This window comes from Centroberyx gerrardi, chromosome 2 (assembly GCF_048128805.1).
Source record: "Centroberyx gerrardi isolate f3 chromosome 2, fCenGer3.hap1.cur.20231027, whole genome shotgun sequence".
Classification (NCBI taxonomy): Eukaryota; Metazoa; Chordata; class Actinopteri; order Beryciformes; family Berycidae; genus Centroberyx; species Centroberyx gerrardi.
The window spans coordinates 15,056,924-15,078,443 of record NC_135998.1 but is presented as its reverse complement, the minus strand read 5'-3'; the positions used below and the strand labels follow the sequence as shown (position 1 = coordinate 15,078,443).

Sequence of the window (21,520 nt, the reverse complement as noted above, 5' to 3'; positions counted from 1 at the left end):
CAGCTGCATTTTGTACAAGTTGTAGTTTCCTTATGGTCTTCTTGGTAAGGCCTGAGAGCAGTGCATTACAGTAGTCCAGCTTGCTGGGAATAAAAACATGCACCAGTTTTTCATTGTCCACTGGTGAAATAACGGTCTGACCATTGCAATGTCAGATGGTAAAACACAGCTTTTGTTACATTCCTTATGTGTGGCTCACAATTTAGGTTACAGTCGGTGATAACACCCAAATTCCTTCCTGATATTTGACATTTTGAGAGAGTGGATTGAGTTTTAAAATCAGTTTATCTCTTTTCCCCTTTTTCCTATTACCTCTGTTTTATCTTGGTTCAGTTTGAGGAAGTTATGCACCATCCATAGATTGATATCAGAGATGCAATTATAAGGGAGTCTAGGGGCTTAGATTATCTGGCACAACAGAGATGTAAAGCTGAGTGTCATCCACGTAGAAATGGAAACTGGAAACATGCTTGCGAATGATAGCCACTAAAGGTAAAATATAAACTAAACAGTAGGAAGGGCCTAGGATTGAGCCTTGTTGCACCTCACATGTTAAATTAACTCTTTGTGATGAGAAGTTGCCCAAAACTATCACGATTTATCTTATCTTCACTTTTCTGAGATGGGTCCAGTGGTAGGTCAAGCAGTGACCAGCTGTAAACTATAGACACATGGCTAATGCATGGCAACTATATACAGAACTCTAAAGTGCAACCATTGTGAGTCCTGAATATAGCTTCAGACTCACAAAGACTCAATTCAAAAAAAGTAAAAAACAGTCACAAAACAACAGGGGCTGCTGTGACAGACAGCTACTTGTGTGGCACCAAATTCTTGGAACCAAGTAAGTGAGAATGGCTGGGCCTTTCACCCAAAAAATGATGGCAGCGGTCCTCCCTTGTCCGTGCCAGCATAAAAAGCAGTTCATGAAAGAGGCTAAATCTTCTCTTGTCATCAGAGCATCGACATGACAGGAAACTAACTCAGCTGAAAAGATATGAGGCAGCAAACGGGATTTCTCTCTTGTGCAAGCTAGTAATGTGTCGCCTCCTTAAACTTGGCATCCACATGCGGCAAGTTACATTTCTGTTTAAAACTAAACTGGCATCCAGAGGGAATTACTAGCTCAGTCAAAAGGACAGCTGAGGAAGAAGTTCCACGCCTCACGCTCAGTAAGTGGATTATTTTTCTGATCTTTTTCTCTCTTAAGTTGTGCTGTTGTTTACCTTTGTTTTTAAATCATGTACCAGGCTGCTGCACCATTGTGGAAATCAAGGGGTCTCTGATTCCACAGATACCTGTCCTTTATACAAGGTGTGTGTGGACCAGCAGCAGGTGTGTGTGCAGGTCCATGGGGTCATGTCTCCTCACCTATTGAATATGTAGCTGAATGGTGAGATACTACAGTTTTAACACTATAGAGAACCATTTGACCATTTGAATTCATTACTGGAGCTTGGACTGAAAGCAAACATGAGATTTAGGAAAACAATATTAATTTCTCAAACGTTTCAGTCTGTAAATATTGAGGGAAGACCTTTAGGAAGCAGCTGGAGATTAAAGCTTTTCATCTGTCTTCCCTGCCAATCTCCAAGCTGTGAGTTAGACCAAACTGATAATATTGCTCTAAAATAATTCTCACTGGGCCAGCAAAAAAAATTGAAATGAGTTTTGAGACTTAACTGTGTAATCCTTAGAAAAAAACCCATGTGCTTATTACCCATCTGACAATCTACTCACCTATGGGACAGCTATTTCAGTACTTCGCCCTCTGGCAGCAAATGCATCGATCCGTGTTTTGCTGTAAACTGTGTGAGCTGAGCATTTCTATCTAACTTTGGCTGTGCGCCCGGTCCTACAGTATGTCAGCGAATCGCTGCACCAGAATGAAGACGTGAAAAAGCAGCGCTGTGTTTATAAAGCGGACCGTCGCTCTAGGGAAACTTTTGCGCTTATTTTCCTTCCCTTGTCAACGCTCATAAGTTTATTTCTGCTAAATAGGTGAGCACAAGTCATGGCTGTCGTTCCTAAATTTTTGTTCCTGCTTTGTGGTCTACGCGTTTTACTGGCGGTTGATTTGGAGTTTGTGGACACAAGCAGTCTCATATACCTAGGTGCCCCAGATGCAATCGACTACAAGGATCCTTGTAAAGCTGGTACAGTGTCTTTTACCTCCTCTACCGATTTAGTGTTGTTGATCTTACAAATATATCTATGCCATGTTTTGAGAAATGATATAAGTGTTACAAGCATGATATATCTTGGCTAATAATATATCCCTTTAGGGCCTAAATTATAGTGGACTAGGCTGTTTAAAATAACATGAAACCTCTAAAAGTCAAGTGTAGCTTCTGTCTTGAGCAATAATGTAGATGTGAAGGTGTAATGTTGGATAAACTGTAATGCAAATAAACAAATGCAGTGCTTTAGCTAAAAATAATAGCTCTACATGATTTCAGACTGCTGCTCTTCTAATTCATGAATTGTGTCCCAAGCACAGAGATCCTGTTTCATTTGTTGGAATCACCTCATTTCAACCCAATTGCTACTGTACAGAGAAATTACAAAGTAGCCTGGACAACCAATAATATTTATTTTTTTATGAGGTGTTTCATTTTGCTGTTGAGTTTTTACAGTTGTGTCTCTGTAGTCACTAAAAACTAACTTGCAGACACTTTTCAAAGCCTGTTCTCACTTTTCAAAGCCTGGCTTCATGTACAGATCAATGCAGACAGCTGTCAAATCCAGGCAGGTCTGAAGACTGTTCAGCCAAGCAAGCCTTAACTTGCACAAACCTCTATGAACTAGATGGTCAAATCTATGTAGAGCAGCTCCTGTTGTTACCAGTAAAATAAAATGATGCCGTGATGCATTCGAGTGAGCACCTGCACAAGATACTGCCAAGTGACCAAATAGGCTTTTATATCTTGTTTATAGGCTATGTCATTTTATAAAGATCATTGGACCACTATATTCCCTTGCTCTGCTCTTTTCATATCTTCTAGAGTTTCTGGTTTCCCATAATGATATTATAGCTGAGGTGGGGGACAAGTCACCTTTACTAAACCCACAAGTCTTTCTCAAATGATGATGTCCAAGTTTCAAGTCAGGTAGCAAGTCAGACGGGTCGAGTCTTAACTTGTGTCCCCGAGTTCCACAGTGGCACTAAGTGTAGCAAGTCAAGTCCAATTGCTTAATTGTGTGCATTAGATAATTAATCTACACTGGAAAAGAAATGGAAAATATATTAGATAGAATATACATACAGATATATACTGATAGTAATATTTTTTTTTTATCAAATATTTAATCAAAAGTCTTAAGAATGCTAGTTTAAGTCTTTTGTAAGTCAGTTTTATCCCTGCCATGTCAAGTCTGAAGCTGTCAGTGTCTTTCTCTCATAGATGGTAAATCGCCATCGTCTGCCATGCCTATTTCCACTAATGCATAGCCTTCTGTATTGCTGCTGAAAATACAATATTTCCTTACAGTCAGTTAACATTCCAGATAATTCTTTTGGTTATTATGGGGCCTCCAGCTGGTTGGGGTCCATTTTATTTGAGACTGTTGAAACTTCCAAAACACACCACTCTTCCCCGAGGCTGTTGCCTGGAGACTAGAGGTCATTGAGGCCATGCCAGAGCAGTCCTCGGCTGGACGCCGGTGAAATCCCTCTGGCTTCAGGGCATGTGGTGCGCACTGCAGGGGTGACAGTCATTTACAGTCACCCTTTGCATGAGTGAATTCACTTCAAAGGCAGACGCAGGGCCTGCTATGTCATTTCAGTTGGACTTTCAGGCCTTCAAAGGTTGTTACATCACATGAGGAAATGAGGGATTTAATCGGAAATACTCAAGTGTGGCATCCTGCTTGACAAGTACAATATGAAATGCAGAACTATGCAGTATGTACGGTAAAAATAATGGAAACATCATCTTAAAGACCTCCTACAGTGACGAACACTCTCTAATGGCTTAGGATGGATGATTTTGGCCAAATCATGTCCCAGAGGGCAAAGTCAGCGCCTGTCACTACTAAAATGTTAATTCTGATGTGATCATTCAAGCCCTTCAACTGCATCATCATGACAATCTCATGCACATTTGGGATTGTATGTAATTATAGAAAAGCTGAAGCTGACATTGTTATCATGTTGTTAAACATGGTGAAGAACAGTTGGGCCTTGTGCAATAGATGGAAGTATTAACATCCTGGAAGAAGTTACTAGCATTAGGAAATATGCATTATGTAATGAAGGCAATCACTCATTACGTTAATAGTGGTATATAATAATCCAAACCCTGTAAATAAGTAATTCAAAACTGCTGGAAAATGTATCTTAACACCAGTGTTGAGGAACTCTATGTTCACACACACACACACACACACACATAGACATACTCCACACAAAAATCTCTGTACAGTACATAACATAAATGGCTAGAAAATACAGCACACTACACAAAATGAAAAGATGCTAAATGGGAGAACAAGTATGTTCTCTCCCATTTTTAGAAAAGAGAATGGATCTTTGCATCTGTGATGAAAACAAACATCTTCGTGGAGTATGCACTGAACAGTCATGGCCCAGTCGGTTGGTCACAAAAGACTAAATGATTCACTTTAGAAGATACTGAGGTCTGCCATGCCGTCTCAGAGTGATGATTTGACTGTACAGAAATATAGAAATATGTGTAGTCCATGTAGTACAGCTTTTTAATTATGAATTCCTTGTTAACAGCATGTTGTCAGGCATGTATAAGGTCTTTACTCCAAGATATAGGACTTTACTCCACTACCAAGTTAATCCATTACTGGTCGTGGACATTTAACAACAGCTCGTAGCAGAAAATAATACAAATTCTTAAGATAAAACACAATGTCCCTCCCTGTTTAAAGTTGCACATCGAAAATAATGTTTATAGTACTACACTTTAATTAAGGAAATTTGACATTTTTGGTCTCTGGTCCTAGAATTAATCAGTCGATGAATAGTAGTCTTAGACTAACATTAATACTGCTCTTAACGTTTATGACAAATGTTACACTTAATGATTTGTGGCCTTAATTGTATTTTATTGACAAGGCCACTTTAGTACATGAAGCTTGTGTAAATCGGTGGGACTTCCTTGAAAATGGAGGTTGGTGAAGAAATATAACAAATCCATGCAGACAGGACAGATTTAGAGGCTATTCATATGAAACTCAGGTAACAGTAGTGCAACCATTGTTAGGTACAAAGTGCTGATTTGTATGTTACCATTGTCAGTGGCTATTCAGCAGCGTTGCGCTCTTCAGCACAGTGTGCTCACAGCCCCCTCAGTATATTCTGTGCTCGTGTTCAACCTTTGAAATGGCATAGCCCCTGTACAGTGCCAGTATGTGTAGGTTTGTGTGCTGATGTGTGCAGTGCAGACTCATTCAGGAGGTGTGTGTGCTGATCAAACACTGGATCAGACTCACAGCCCAGTTCGGGCCTCCTGCGGGGCAGAGATATGCACTGATCACGTGGCAGCAGACAGACACAGCGGAGCTTGCGGAGCGGAGCTTGCAGGGTGCAGGAAAAAAAATATTTCTGAATGTAACTGTAATTTGATGACAAGCATGAAAACCAGTTGTGATGGTCTCACTTTGAAGCTGGTTCAGTCCATACAGGGCCTTTGTGACCTCCAGTTCATTTAACCCGCTGCTCAAACAACATAACAATACGTAAGCTCAGCTACAGTGTATAGTGGCCGTGTGCTTTGTGTTTGTGAATGGGTTACAGGTTTAGAATAGGCTATGAGAACTTGGTCATTTGCATTATTATTATTTCCGTTTAGTTTCATTTTATTTTTCAGATCGAGTTTTCTAGTTTTGCTTTAGATTCTGTTTTTCAGAAATGCTTTGTCAGATTGTTGGACAAGGGTTATAAAGATGTTTTTACTATTACTATGTATAAATGTGTTGATAGATAGTAGGGCTCTGTAAATACTGACATTTTTTCTCATCCTAAGTTTGTTTTTGTTTGCTTTTTAGATTAATTTCACCATTATGTCCTTGGTATGTGTTTGTGTATCTGCCCTAGCTGCCTTTTTGGGAGACATTGCGCTGGATGAGGATGACTTACGCATGTTGAAAGAGGCACACGGCCTTGAGGCTGCACAGCACATCGCCCAGACCAACCACACAGACATAGGTATCAAAGTATGAATTACTGAATAAAATAATCATAAAAACAGTGTTGTAGGGCTATAGTGTCTTATTCATAATTTTGACCTAATTTTGACCTATTAATTTTGTGAAGTACAGTCAGTTCAAATGATGGGATGATAACCAACACAGACCTTTCATGTACTGGTTACAGTGAATGGCTCCACTTCCAATGGGAGTAGCAGGAATAAGAGAGCCGCAGACAGACAGGGTCTCCCTCGTAGGAGGAGGGCCGCCACCTCCAGACCCGAGCGCGTTTGGCCGGACGGCGTCATCCCATATCTGATCAGTGGGAATTTCAGTGGTAAGTTGTGACTGAGGAGGAGGAATCTTTCATCAATAGCAGAGCAATGTGTTGTTCACTGTTAGCATCTGTTCTTTTACGAGAGTTACATCTGAAAAGATTAAATAAATAACAGAATGTTACTTGTCGCACACAGTATACTCACAGTAATACATTTTAGTCAAGCTGTCAAGCCAACTCTTATTCAGAATAAGAGGAAATCACTCTCCCTTCCAGGCAGTCAGCGAGCCATATTCCGTCAGGCCATGCGTCACTGGGAGAAGCACACTTGCGTAACATTCATTGAGAGGACAACTGAAGAGAGCTACATAGTTTTCACCTACCGACCTTGTGGGTGAGTTGGGTGCACGGTCACCATGCTTTAAATACAATAAAACTGCAGTCACTTCAGAGTTTCAGTTGGATTGGATCCTGTTAGAGTTAGGTAATGATGAATTCATGTGCAAAAACAGTGGATTAGTCCTATTAACAGATAAACATTGTTGGTGTTGTTGGTGAACACAAAGCCTTGTCAGATGCATGTCATTAAGCAACAGGCATCTCGTCCTGCTGTTCTCAGTCATGCTTATGATAGATTACAGTGCTGATGGTCTATTCCTGGAATGCCGTCTTCCTTCACTGAAACATAATCACTTCCTGAGTAAGAGGGCAGCACAGGAAGACAAACCTGAAATTATATTTTTATCAGCTTGTCTGTATTGTACAGGTAGTACATCTCCCTTGTCTTTTATCAGGACCAAATGAGATCGCATAGCCCGCTTTTCCCATTGACCCACAATGCCTGTGGTCAGTATCCATATCTGAGCCTGACTCTGTTGAGGTCCTGGGCTGAACACATAACTGTGTGACATAAATGTGTGACTAATGTGGTTATAATGCTTTCTTTAAATTGTAAAATATGCTGAATGTTTAGTGGATCTGTACAGGCAAGTCAAAACAAATTAACGGGCAAACAAACTATATAAAGTCGGGACAAGTCATCTTTACTCACACTGTTCCCTGTAGTCATTCAGTGTCAAAAAATTAGGCGGACTTAAATGTTTTCACTGAAAACCAAACAAGGATTTACCTCGGCTCCACTGTTTGATAGAGAATCCTAGACTCTTCAACCACATTTTGTCTTTTGAACACAAGGGGCCAAGATTGTCTTTCTTTAAGAAGTCAGTCCTGCTTTAATGCCAAACTGCACTTCAGATTCACATGTATAAGCAAACAGCAGAAAAGCAATGGTTCTGGGTGCTGCAGAATTTGGACCTGATTAGTGTCACACTCTACAGGTGTTGCTCCTATGTGGGGAGGAGAGGCGGAGGCCCTCAGGCTATCTCTATAGGAAAGAACTGCGACAAGTTTGGCATTGTGGTACATGAACTTGGCCATGTGATCGGCTTCTGGCATGAGCATACACGTCCAGACCGTGACGAGCATGTGAGCATCGTCAGAGACAACATCCAGCAAGGTAATGCATGTGTGTTTTGGTGTATTACATGCTTGACCTGAATGAGAGTGCATGGATGTGCGTGCTTCCAAGTATGTGACCGTCTATAGTCACTAACCCTATATTTGGCTGTAGTAAAGTGCAATGGCTATACTTCTTTAAACTGAGAATCTGCATTTGTCATTCAGATTTTTATTTTTATTGAACCAGCTGCTGAACATGTTCCTCACTGATCCTCCAGATGTTTCTCCTTGCATTTAGTCCATGACTCTCCATATATCAACAGGACAGGAGTATAACTTCCTGAAGATGGAGCCAGGTGAGGTCGACTCACTTGGGGAGGTGTACGACTTCGACAGCATCATGCATTATGCAAGGAACACATTTTCCAGGTTGGCATATAATGCTTGCTCATGTTTTATAGTATTTTACTTTGAATATATAGATTCAGTTTTTGTACCGGAGAGAGTGTAAGTATTTTTTAACCTTTATTATCCAGGGAAGGGTTTGCTGAGCGTGCATGTACATACAGTTACACATTATCAATTGGAAGCTGTACAACCACAGTGTGCTGCCATTGGCCACTGAGCAGCTCCACTGGAGCAACTGGGGGATAAATGCCTTGCTCAAGAGCCTAATTGTTGAGGGAAGGGAGAACATTACTGATTCACTCTCCTCACCCCGATTTGCTTAGCACGTCTGGTTATTTGAACTGGCAACATATAGCATATTGCCCACAGCACACATATTGTATAGCCCAAATTTTGAAAAGAGTTTATGAAATTTCTTTGTGTGTGACTAATTACACTTTGCCTCCTTTTATGTACCACCAGCAGTATCCACTCCTCTACATTTCTAAAGTTGAAACAAAACAAATGTCCCACTGAAAGAGCTGTGACATGACATGTCAGTTTACTGTCATGCTGTGTTAATGACAAAACTGCTACCACGACCTGGTGCATGTCCCCTTAAGTAGCTTCACTTACTGCTAAACAAGCACCGCAGGAAGCCTCAGGGGATTGATCCTTATTGTAATAAGAATGGTTTCACACTAGCCTCCTTTTCATTTCTGTCTTGTGCATGTTGTTACCCTGTTGCTTTTCTCTGTGCTTTGGTTTTTACCTCCATCACCACTTTGCTGCTCTGGGTCATGGAGGCAAGCCAAGCTAAATAAAGGCCTGCCAGTTTGGGCTTTGTTGAACCATTTGGGCTGGAGTGGCCTTTTTCTCTGGCATTCAGGAGTGGGCTCCACTGAGCCGGCTGGCACAGCCAAAAGGCCCCATTCAGACCGCTCTGTTTGCACATGCTTGTCATTCATGGGTGCATCACCATGGGAACTGTGCAAGAGTGAGCTCCAAACCCAGAGGGAGGATATCAAAATCAATAAAAGTGTCAAACAGTTGGACAGAAATCTGATCTGAATCTTATCAGGCTTTTGTGTGAACTTAAGACCCAAATTTTCCTGTGCATATACAAAGTTACCCAGTGTTATTTCAACTCATAATGTATGATTCAACTTATGGTGCGATTCATTTTCTGATGATTAGATGCTTTTATCTTTTCTGAGAAATGATTACTGCGCTCCAACATGTGGTCGGGTTGCTTCTTACCCACTTTGTGATTTGTCTGAAACAGAGGCATCTTCTTAGACACAATCTTGCCCCGTTATGATGTCAATGGAGTCCGGCCTCCCATTGGACAGAGGACGAGGCTTAGCAAAGGGGACATTGCACAAGCCCGCAAACTCTACAAATGTACAAGTAAGACGATTTGATGTGTAGAGGCTGTAATCACCTAATGATTATAACCAAGAAAATGAAATCATATATTGATCCAGCCTTGTGCCTTTTTCAAAGGCAGTTAGATATTACAGATCATGACTAAATGTGTATCAACTAAAGCTAAAACCTCTCCTTTGTCAAAGAGGATTTTAGCTCAAAGCCTCTACAATCAAATGCGGTGTGTTAGTAAAGCCCAGTCCCCGGGCCTTATTGATGGCATGGTGTGTGGTTGTGACAGGGTGTGGGGACAGCCTGCAGGAGAGTGTTGGAAACTTCTCTTCCCCTGGTTTCCCCAACGGCTACGCAGCGTACGCTCACTGTGTCTGGAGGATTTCTGTCACACCAGGAGAGAAGGTGGGTAGATGAGAGTGAGCAGCAGGTTAACAGCTCAGCTTACACACATTGTTCTTTTTCCCCGTTAGTTTATTACGTCGGTATTGGCCAGGTGAGGTCAGTGAAATATAGAACTGTGTACAACATTGTGTATTTTCACATGCAAACAATACACTGGTTGCTGTAAATAATCAGATTTAAGTGGCAGTTCAACTTAAGCATTAATGTAGTGTGAAGCAAGGCATTTTCCTCCAATAACTTGGGTTTACATGGATTTATTCAATAGTTAGCCCATGGCCATCTCAATGTCAGATGAAAAATGACAAATGTTTTTGGTATTTTTTGTTCACAATGATGCACTTACAGAACATGAAAGCACTACTATTGTCAGTATTAGCTGAAAGCAGAAGACATGACATGACATAAATGACATGACAATTGCTATAATCGATGTACTGCCTTAATCAGGTTGATATCATGTTATTAGTGTGCATGGAAACATACTCACTGTAGTTCCTGGCAGTTCTTTGGATATACACTTAATTTAAACAAGTCATTTTGTAGAAAGTTGTTAATTCTCGTGAATCTCATGAATCTAGATAGCTGTTAAATCTTGATACTATATGTTACTTGTAACCCCCCAACCTCCATCTGTCTCTTCTTCCCTGTGTATCACTGTATTTCTCACAGATTGTTCTGAATTTTACTTCCATGGACCTCTTCAGGAGTCACCTGTGCTGGTATGACCATGTGGAGGTCCGAGATGGGTTCTGGAGGAAAGCTCCTCTGAAAGGTCTTTACCTGGAAGAAAATTTAGAATAGACCTCCCCTCTCCCCATGGGGAACTATCCAGAAAACTGTCATTAACTGTATACAAATGTTTCTCTAACAATCAGATGGATATAAAAAATATCTATCCCTGGCTGTCCATTGGACCTATGTTTTAGGCTCAGTGCTGTGAAGTACTAATTTACAGGCATTATCATTATTTTCTCATGTGTTATTGTAACAGGCCGTTTCTGTGGAGACAAGCTTCCAGAGCCCGTCATCTCCACTGATAGTCGACTGTGGATTGAATTCAGAAGCAGCAGCAACTGGGTGGGAAAAGGCTTCTCTGCAGTCTATGAAGGTACTTCATTACAGTACATCAGTAAATCAGCTGTGTGGGAGGAGGGTGGGGGCACAGACACAAATGTCTTCATTACTATCTACTGTATGTAGTATACACTCACTGGCCAAAATAATTGGAACACCAGTTTTCCATAAAACATAAAAGAGCTGTCACATGTTTGTTAAGCAAAACCTGCATCCCCTTGTTCTTAATCTGATTATCTACACTTTCAACTGTTTCAATTGTGACTTTCAATTCATGTGCAACTTTTAGATTATGGATCGTTTCGTTAATGAGCATGACAATTAATCATAATTGACTGGTAATCATATTATTGTCAAATGATAATAATTTATTAATCAAATGCTGATATTTTGCCAATAATTTTCATCCACACTATCAGCTATTCAAAGGAAAAATGAAAAACATAAAATGTAATAAATATACTTTGTGAAAAAATCATAAAATCAGGAGGTTGCAGTGAAACATTGCTTTATAGCTGAGAATCTGATGTCAGATTATATATATAGGCAAGTCAAACTTTTATCAGTCTGCAATAGAGAGTATTTTAATGTTCACTTTATCCAGCTCTTGTTATCAATAATTATAAGCAGACAAAATTTCAACTATAATGTGAAACAGACAAAAATGACGACTGTTATAACATAATGATAAAAGTGTAAAATAATAACAAAAATAATGTCTGGATTGCACTGATTCATATGTGTTAGAAGTATGACTATGGACTATATTTTGAAAATGACACTGTTATGTAATGACATTGCTGTGGAAACATACAGCAGGTAGTATTGGTGAAGAAGTTTCCCAAAAAGAGCTGTGATGAGTTTTGGGAACATCTGTAGTCCAGTTTGTAGTTTGGAAGTATTGTAATAATTTATCCCCACTTCATCACTGATTCACACACTATGTTAAGTCAGTTAAAGGATACATGTTTATTAAAATAGTTATGTAGATAGGATGTGCAACCTGTAGAAAGCTCATCTCCGGATTTAACAAATCACCATTGATCTCAAAGTAGTGGGAAGGTTATTATCAATGGGTGAATTCACTCTATCTCCTGTCCTTTTGCACCTTTCTTTCCCCCACTACAGCCATCTGTGGGGGCGAGGTGAAGCGGGACAGTGGTCAGATCCAGTCCCCCAATTATCCTGACGACTACCGGCCCAACAAAGTGTGTGTGTGGAAAATCACAGTAGCAGAGGGTTTCGACGTTGGCCTCTCTTTTCAGTCGTTTGAGGTAAAATCACACTTGTTGTTTTCATTAACATATTAAGGCATGGTGAAAACAAAAGGCAATGTTATTTTAGCCCAATTTTATCATTTTATCAGTGTCACATAGGGGCTGACCACTGACTTTTCATAAGTAGACTACTGTAAACTTTTGCATTAGTAAAGACCACGGTATACTTGCTGCGAAAACAAATCTCGGCAGGTTTATACGGACAAATGCAGAAAATGAAGCGGCGCATTGGCTTTGAACTCCACAGTGTCCAAACTAGCTGAATTCTTCGCACCAGACCCCAGTGCACCACCTGTAACTGGTCTAAAGTATCACATGATTAGTTTTGTTGCCTTGTGTAAAAACTTCCCCATTTTCCAGTTCATTGCCTTTGTTTACATCTCAGTGTTAACGACTCAAATCTTTCAAAATGAATAGTGTTAGGTTCGCCTCGCTGAGCTTGTTAGAAGATATTTACATCTTCGTAGCAAAAAGTGTTTATATAAGTCCAATCAATACTTATTACATTTTTAAAATTGTCTGTGTTCATGACCGATCGGCTTCTAAATCTTCATATTCCTGCAGTCGTTGTTGTTTTTCTCTGAGTTTTTGTCACCTCTATTTCCGGTTTTCCTAGTTATGGTTACCTCTTAAATTTTAATGCACCCCCACTGGCATAAAGTGTAAATAAATGAACAATAAAGTGAGTGTACACAAATTTGTGCACGCCACCTTGTTCGACTGTGCTCCTATTTTGGGAAAGTTTGATTTGATTATTAGTACACTGCAGCCTTAAGAACAGATGGAACTCCTTAAGGAAACAGAGTGTCGCTTCTGCCAGATCTAGCGGGTTGCTTGTTTGACCAGCTGAAAATATGAGATATTACTTCATACAACAAAATCTTTGTTGGATATGAAAAGTAGAGTAACTTCAACAGTATTTAAGGTATTTCTCTCCCAGCCTAGTCATTTTAGAAAATGGGAAGGGAGGAGGAGGCCTCTTACAGCCTCACAGTGCTAACAGGGCGTAACTGAGAAAATGTCAAAAAGAACATCTGCTGTAATGTCTCTCTGTAGAAATGATCCCATGTAAACACTCTCCTTGCCTCCGCTGTAGATTGAGAGACATGACAGCTGTGCCTATGACTACCTGGAAGTGAGGGATGGCAGTTCGGAGAGCAGCCCCCTGCTTGGCCGTTTCTGTGGCTATGACAAACCAGATGACATCAAAAGCAGCTCCAATCAGCTCTGGCTGAAGTTTGTGTCCGATGGATCAGTCAACAAAGCTGGGTTTGCAGCCAGCTTTTTCAAAGGTTAGACGTGATTTCAATTAGGAGGGCTAACAGTGATAATCAGGGCTTTCTGCAGAACCGATGTAGAAACTTTTTCCCATAAGGTGACAAGTACTTTAAAATTTCAGATGTCGAGGTGTCACTTTCAAAATATATTGCATCAGTAATTACATTCAAGTCAAAAGAACTTAAAGAATAATGATGGCTAGGTAGAAATTAAAATTCCCACAACATGCTGCTGGAATAATTTGATTTATTTGGATCCATGAATGGCTTCTGTAACAGCCAAATAAATGTTGGAAATACTCTTTGTTTTGTCATGTATTTGTGTCTGTTTGTGTTACTTTATTGTGACAGTGACTGGTGATATTTTTGCCCAGCACAGACTTAATTTCACTGACTTTCTATTGCTAGAGATGGATGAATGTTCCAAACCTGACAACGGCCACTGTGAGCAGCGCTGCTTGAACACCCTGGGCAGCTATAGGTGTGCCTGTGACCCCGGATATGAGCTGGCATCTGACCGACGTAGCTGTGAGAGTGAGTATAGCGGGGGTCACCCCACCCCGCCTTGACACCGCTACCACACAAACACACACACACACACACACACACACACACACACACACACACACACACATGCATACTGCTACACCAAAAGTCTGATGTTAAACTTGCTACACATACTCTCCTGTGTTTGCGCTACAAATTTGCCAAATGCACCGCCAAATCCACCATACTGCATTGGGTCCATAGGGGGCACCACAAAGGCAATGATGTGTATCTCCTATTGTGATTGATGGAATTACAGAATTTGCTGCATATGCTTTAAATAACGCACCAGTCAGACAGATGGGGTGTTACAATTAAAGGTCAAATCATCAGTCCAATTGACACGAATATTGGTCCACATTTCCAGCTGTCCTTGCTCTACAAATTTGCCTCAAGGAACACCAAAGTCTGCCTATTGGACTTGTTACTGCCTACAGTTTATTTCTGTATGACCTATCAACACCAACTTAGATACACAGCTTTAGGGCATGCACCTACACAAATGATCCATATATCGGCCCAATCAGATAAAAAATATGACTGAATATCCAGGGAACATGATGAAGGGTGTGGCTTTGCACAAAACTGATAACTCATAACTCATTGACTGTTTATCCAATCAACAAACTTGGTACATTTGTTGAGTAGAGCGGAAGACACATGTTCGCAAGTACCAATGCCAAAAATGTGTAATTGTCATTGATGTTTTTGTTTTTTTGGGGTTTTTTAAATATGGTGCTGACAATTAGTCAAAATATGAAGCTTGGCGTCCTGGTGGCTCATTGCAAAAAAAAGTCTGAATGCGGCTGGACATCCTTGGTTAATTCCCAACTTGCAAATAATTCCTGTTGACTATTTCAGTAGCCAAGCTCACAAGACAAAAACAGTTCCCATATTCACAGTGACATCTAAAGTAGTGTTTCCTCAGGGCTCGAGCTTACAATGTGTCAGTTATAAGTTGCTTTAGTAAAGCTCCCCAAAAAGAGACGTAATCAATACATCTGTCCCTCTGTTGTATCGATCAACAAACAGAGACTTGTTGGTAAAATTGTTTGTACAATAAGGAGTACAGATGTTTGGAATCATGCCTCATATTTTGTCCGTATAATACTCAGCCATGACAGGAGACGCCTGGTTCCCTGGCAATTCCTTCTTTTACCACAAGAGGGCAATGCTCCCTTGCTGCAGCGTCCTTGTCAGATTGCAGTCCATCAGGGCACTATCTTGATTCATGCAAATAATTCATAATAATTCATAATAATAATAATTTCAGAACAGGGAAAAGTATTTCCCTGCTCTGAAATTTGCTGCATTCCATATAATGTTATAACAACATGCTTACATCAGTGGTAAGAAAGGAACATGATGTACTTCCTCTAAGACAGAAAAGCAGGAGAGTAGATTTGTCTCACCAGCATGAATCAATTTAGGTTTTACATCTATTTTGTAGTTCCACAGAGGGACAGAGGCCCCTACTGGAATCTGTAATGCTTATCAAATATCTGAGACAGTTCAGTTTCAGCTATTGTAAGCAGTATAGACTAACAAAACATTTTAAAAGGAAAAATCCACTACACAGTTGAGAAAGCAACACAGTCCATTGTAGCTGGACCTTTCTTGCCTCTGGTCATGTTGCTCCTGACTGCCCCCTACTGGCCTAGAACCACCACTGCCACCACTTGTAGGATAGGCCAACTAAAGGGTCAAAGAGGGACATAGGAGGCAGATGCAGTAGCAATTACAAATACACCGGATTTGATGTTACAACCCTTTGCACCATAATGCAGGGTGAGCATTCATATAGAGGTCAAATTAAGATGTCAAAAAGAATGATGTACTAGAAGAGATGTAATAGAACACTTTCTGTTGTTGTAGGAAATGCCTCATCCTCTATAGCTCAATTTACTTGTGGTGTTCCTCAAGGCTCCATCCTTGGCCCTCTACTGTTCTCAATGTATGGTCCCTTTGGGTCAAGTTATTCGCAAACATGATGTTCCTTATCACTGTTATGCAGATGACACCCAACTACTACTACTACTACTACGACTACTACGACTACCAAATATGTAACACTGTTTTCCATAAGTTCACCATGGTGCCCAGTGTCCCAAGAAAACGCTGGAGGAAATTCTTTCAGTCAATGGCCTTCTATGGAAAGGACTTAGAGCACAGAGGTCTCATCACCACTGTGGTTCAAGGAACCATTGTTTCCATAGCAGTTTCATAATGTGCTTACACATATTCAATAGTCTAAAATCTAAATAATGCTTTAGGGGGACAAAATGATGGTCCCTCTAAACTTATTAATCTATTTTTTTCCCCAGAAGTTAAAAATTGCATTATTAATTGCAGCATTATACGTTTAGAGATAGATTTTTAAATGATTGAATGTGCAATAATTGTAAACTGCTTTTAACTTGTGGAAAGGATGACTTGTTTAATTGTCAGTACAAACAACACAAATTACTTGGCTTTTCATAAAATATTTATATATATATGTATATATATATATACATATATATATATATATATACATTAAAAATATATAAACACATGAATATTATATATATGTATATATCATTGTTAAAGCGATAGAACAGAACTTATAAAATACTTTTTTTTTTTTTTTTAAGTTCCAGTGGTTAGGTAACTAATGTAATAAATTATTGAAAGTGTGAAGCCTCTCTCCCACAGTTTCACCACTAAAGTCAGCCTGTCTCCCACCAGCAGCTGCCTGTGGCGGGTTCATCACCAAGCTGAATGGCTCCCTGACCACCCCTGGATGGCCCAAAGAATACCCACCCAACAAGAACTGTGTGTGGCAGCTGGTGGCACCCATTCAGTATCGCATCACTCTGCTGTTCGAAGTGTTCGAGACTGAAGGCAACGATGTAGGTTCATGACCTTATCGATTTGCTTGTGTTGTGTTTCTGTACATGGTTAGTATGTCGTGCCCTGTCTGCAGAGACTTAATCACTGATAACTGGCTAAAATCGAGATCATTTCCCAGGCCTAAATCTTATTTTAATGCCCTGGATAGTAATTAAAACTTTCTAGTGTTTGCCATCAGGTATGTAAATATGATTATGTGGAGGTGCGCAGTGGGTTGAGTTCAGACTCAAAGCTTCATGGCAAGTTCTGTGGAGCAGAGAAACCCGAGGCCATCACCTCCCAACACAACAACATGCGGATTGAGTTCAAGTCAGACAACACTGTCTCCAAGAAGGGCTTCAAAGCCCAGTTCTTCTCTGGTGAGACATGAAAAGTGAACTATAGAGAATGTATTATATAATTCACACTAAGGTCCAGATCTGCTTAGAAGGGCAAAACCATTATCCCATACTGTAGACCAATGCAGGCAGCTGTCTTTAATTATGTGTCCAATTTATCAGTACCTGTCATATAAATAAGGATGGCACAATTTGGTTGTGCTGTGAAGCTTAGATTGTAGTTGAAACACAGCATCAGGGGGCAGAAAAAAAGAGGGACAATAGTTTTTGTTGGCAAATTAAAAGTAATTTAATAGCATGCATAATGTGAAAGTAGACCAAATCTTTCAATCTTTATTTATATTCCCATTCTGTACATTGGTTTGCAAAACATTTTCTCAATTCTACAGTTTTTTTATATATATATATTTCATGGCATATGTAATGCTATTTGGCAAAATGATTAATGAATGTAGAATGTGCTCAACTCCATCAACTGCAGTATAGATGTGGCCTGCTTAATTAGGCCACAGATGGCTATAGAATAAATTATACTGCTAGGTTAAAAAGATGTCTATAGGCTTGTTTTACTGTAATGTAGTACTGTATGGCCAACAGTCCTACTAAAATATCCACGTATGGACATGTTATCTCATTTATTGCTGAATTAAACATGAAAATGTAGTCATTTCTGCAATGGGAAAAGCTAAACATTACATTGTTGTTTTTGTTTTCAAAAAATGGCCACTGGCCAGTCCACACACTTTATTATTTATTTAGACAATGGATAATGAAGCAAGGGAGACATAGTAGGGCAGACACAGGAGAGAAAGTTCTACTGGGATATGATCCAAGGCCAGTGGGGCACACGTGCTTTCAAAGGCCGGGGACGCACCCACTTGATTATTTCTGGGCACCAACAGTAGTTTTTGCTCTCTTTCCTTTTAGGATTATTTTGTGCGCCTGGTTAGTAGACCAGAGTCTTCTACTTGGTGCCTGCACCAAGTGATCTGTAGTTGTAGTAGTAGATCTGGGCCTAAATGTTAACTTGTTAATGTTAAGTGCATAATGTGCAACTTACAATGTCATATTCACATGCATCAGTTCTGCAAAGAAATTTTGAACTGAATCTCTTCAAATTTCCCAACAGATAAAGATGAGTGCTCCAATGAAAATGGAGGCTGCCAACATGAATGTGTGAATACCTTTGGAAGCTATAGTTGTCAGTGCCGCAGTGGCTTTGTGTTGCATGATAATAAGCATGACTGCAAGGAAGGTACAGTATGTGTCTGTGCTGCAGCATGTCTACATATCTCCACTCATGTATTGATTTGACAGTTAATCTGATGGGTGAATGGATGGATGGACAGATGGATGGATGAATGGATGGATGGATAAACCTTTATCAAATATACAATCAACCATAATGTCATATGTTTTAAACTTTGCCATTGACTAATCAAGTTCATTTTTCAACCTAATCAAACTGAAACTGGTCCGCGCTTAAAAAAAAGTACACTGCTTTTCCATTACTTATTTTTACTTATTCATTAAATACCTCTATTCCTCTGCATAAAAGTGAGTCTGGAAAGCTTTACTTTTGCCTTCCACTTACCTTTATTTTAATGAATGCCCATTATGGATAAGAGAAAATGATGTGACCAACTTTTTTTTCCTTTGTTTTTTGTTGTTTCTTATTTTCGTTTTGTTTTCAGCGGGCTGTGATCATGTTGTGAACAGTGTAACAGGCACAATCAGTAGCCCCAACTGGCCTGATAAATACCCCAGCAAGAAGGCCTGCACCTGGTCTCTCTCCACAACCCCAGGCCATCGAATCAAAATTGTATGTCAACTGTATGTGTTATTGGATTTTTTTTTTGTATAATTATTTAAACATTATGTCATGACCAAAATTAAAGAGACTTCAAAAGTAGTCAACAAAATATCGAGGACTTTCATGTCTCTCTTAATTTCACTGTAACTGATTCTCAGGCTTTCAATGAGATTGACATGGAGGCTCATCTGGAGTGTGCTTACGACCATCTAGAGATCTACGACGGGCGAGACGGCCGCGCGCCGAGCCTGGGACGCTTCTGTGGCACCAAGAAGCCTTCTCCAGTCATCTCTAGTGGCAACAAAATGTTCCTGCGCTTTTTCTCTGATAACTCAGTACAGAAGAGAGGCTTTGAGGCTTCACATAGAGCAGGTGGGCAAAGCAGTCACCAAGTTACTCTTCTCCCCAAAAAGCTTGGAAAAAGAGTAAAATTATACGTTGGAAAACAAAACAGGCAGATAAAGTCATTTAATAAGTGACACATACACTAATGTGATGGATTTAGTTTCAACTTCTTTGAAAACAGAAAAAATGTGACTATGGGTATGTTTTCTGTGTCTGAGCTCTGCATTCTTCACTTTTACGAGCTTCTCTTTTTGACTCTCTAATTTTGTGGTTGTACATTCCCAGAATGTGGAGGAAGCCTTAAAGCTGAGGTCAAGACTAAAGATTTGTACTCCCATGCCCAGTTTGGAGATAACAACTACCCCGGAGGCTCAGACTGTCAGTGGGTGGTCTCGGCCGAGAAGGGTTACGGAGTGGAGATCATCTTCCAAGTCTTTGAGATCGAGGAGGAGGCAGACTGTGGGTATGATTACGTGGAACTGTATGACGGTGCTGACATCAAGGCTCCAAGGCTCGGACGATACTGTGGATCTGGGGTAAGGCGGAAACTCTGAATGTTCTTTGTTCTGTGCAGTAAAAGCTGCATCAAACATTTTCCTTCAGTAAGATTCTATACTATTATAATTCTATAACACTGCAATACTGTCTCAATGTTTCTCTCTTCTTTCTCTCTCCCTCTCTCTCTTTTTCTCTTCCCCAGGCCCCAGAGGAGATTTACTCAGCTGGAGATGCCATAGTTATAAAATTTCATTCAGATGATAGCATCAATAAAAAAGGCTTTCATGTGCGCTACACAAGCACAAAGTTCCAGGACACATTACACGCAAGCAAGTGACTCTCTTCTTCTACTCTAGACTTAAAAGGAGACTTCACCCCTAACATTTGGTTGGACGCGCCCATTTCCCGAAGAGGAGCGAACGCATGGATTGATTCCACAAACACCAGCCCACACGCCCTACAATCACATCTGTAAGGAGCGAAGCCATGCAGTAATGTTTAGCCTTTACATTGGTCATGATATAGATTAGGGGTGAAGGGTAAGGATTCATTTGAATTGATTATTTCAAGTAAATTCAGTTACGCGGCCTGTTATGAATCGATTGCATCACAGCACTGTATTAGTGGTCAAGATGTAGAATGTATATATTGTGATATAGTTTACCACACAAATGAAAAACACCTCGTTCTTTATAGTCACGATATGGACTGCGTCACTTTTTACTGTGTCTGAAGTTGAAAGGTTGATTCCTTCTAATGAATGTAATGCACTATTAAATTTTTTGGATTATATTATTAGACAAACTGCACATAATAAGGAAGGAAGACAGGAAGAAGCTGATTTGTTGAAAATGCACAATACCTGAAATCAGACTTGGTCTGTTATTTATTATCATTAGTAGAAGGACAAAACTACCCTCGTAGTTTTTGCTTAGACTAATACTGGAGTTATTAAACCATCCACTATATAAGCGTTTGGCTGAGGACCCGCCTGTGGATAGGCAGTTGCACGAGGACACCCTAATTTGGAAGTTGTAACTAACAGTAACTAAGTTCTTTACTTCTTTGAGAGAAGGACAACCTGGGACTTTTGAAGGACCCCTGGGGTCCACAGACCACACTTTGGAAACCACTGGGCTCATTCAGGTTCAGCCTGTTTCATCTAATGGCCTTGATAGGCCTTCTCATCCTTACAGTATTTGACCCCAGATCACTTCCACATAATTGCAACTAGTATTTTATTTGTGTCCAGAGATTGATTGATCCAACTTTACCCTTTAAGTTCACTGCATGAAATCAAATTAGATTTCACTCAAATCTCAACACATTCTTGACAGGTGTGTAATTATGATTATTATAAAAACTGCATTCACTGTAATAGTTTTTTTCTTTTT

At 40.0% G+C, this 21,520-nt stretch overlaps 1 protein-coding gene across 2 annotated transcripts; it reads left to right on the top strand.

Moving 5' to 3' along the window:
- The first annotated feature begins 2,014 nt into the window (after positions 1–2,014).
- On the top strand, positions 2,015–20,463 carry LOC139922870 (bone morphogenetic protein 1-like). 2 transcript variants are annotated; one of them, XM_071913496.2, is made up of 20 exons: positions 2,015–2,156; positions 6,068–6,178; positions 6,347–6,496; positions 6,713–6,830; positions 7,774–7,952; positions 8,218–8,323; positions 9,567–9,691; positions 9,951–10,066; positions 10,736–10,838; positions 11,058–11,174; positions 12,269–12,414; positions 13,514–13,709; positions 14,103–14,228; positions 16,971–17,131; positions 17,311–17,491; positions 18,600–18,725; positions 19,165–19,292; positions 19,442–19,655; positions 19,914–20,164; positions 20,329–20,463. In XM_071913496.2, exons 1-20 carry the CDS (start codon positions 2,015–2,017, stop codon positions 20,461–20,463), a joined length of 2,931 nt encoding a protein of 976 aa, XP_071769597.2. The 2 variants fall into 2 exon arrangements, with proteins under 2 accessions (XP_071769597.2, XP_071769598.2); XM_071913497.2 differs by having other exon boundaries at positions 6,068–6,186; positions 6,385–6,496.
- The last annotated feature ends 1,057 nt before the right edge of the window (positions 20,464–21,520 follow it).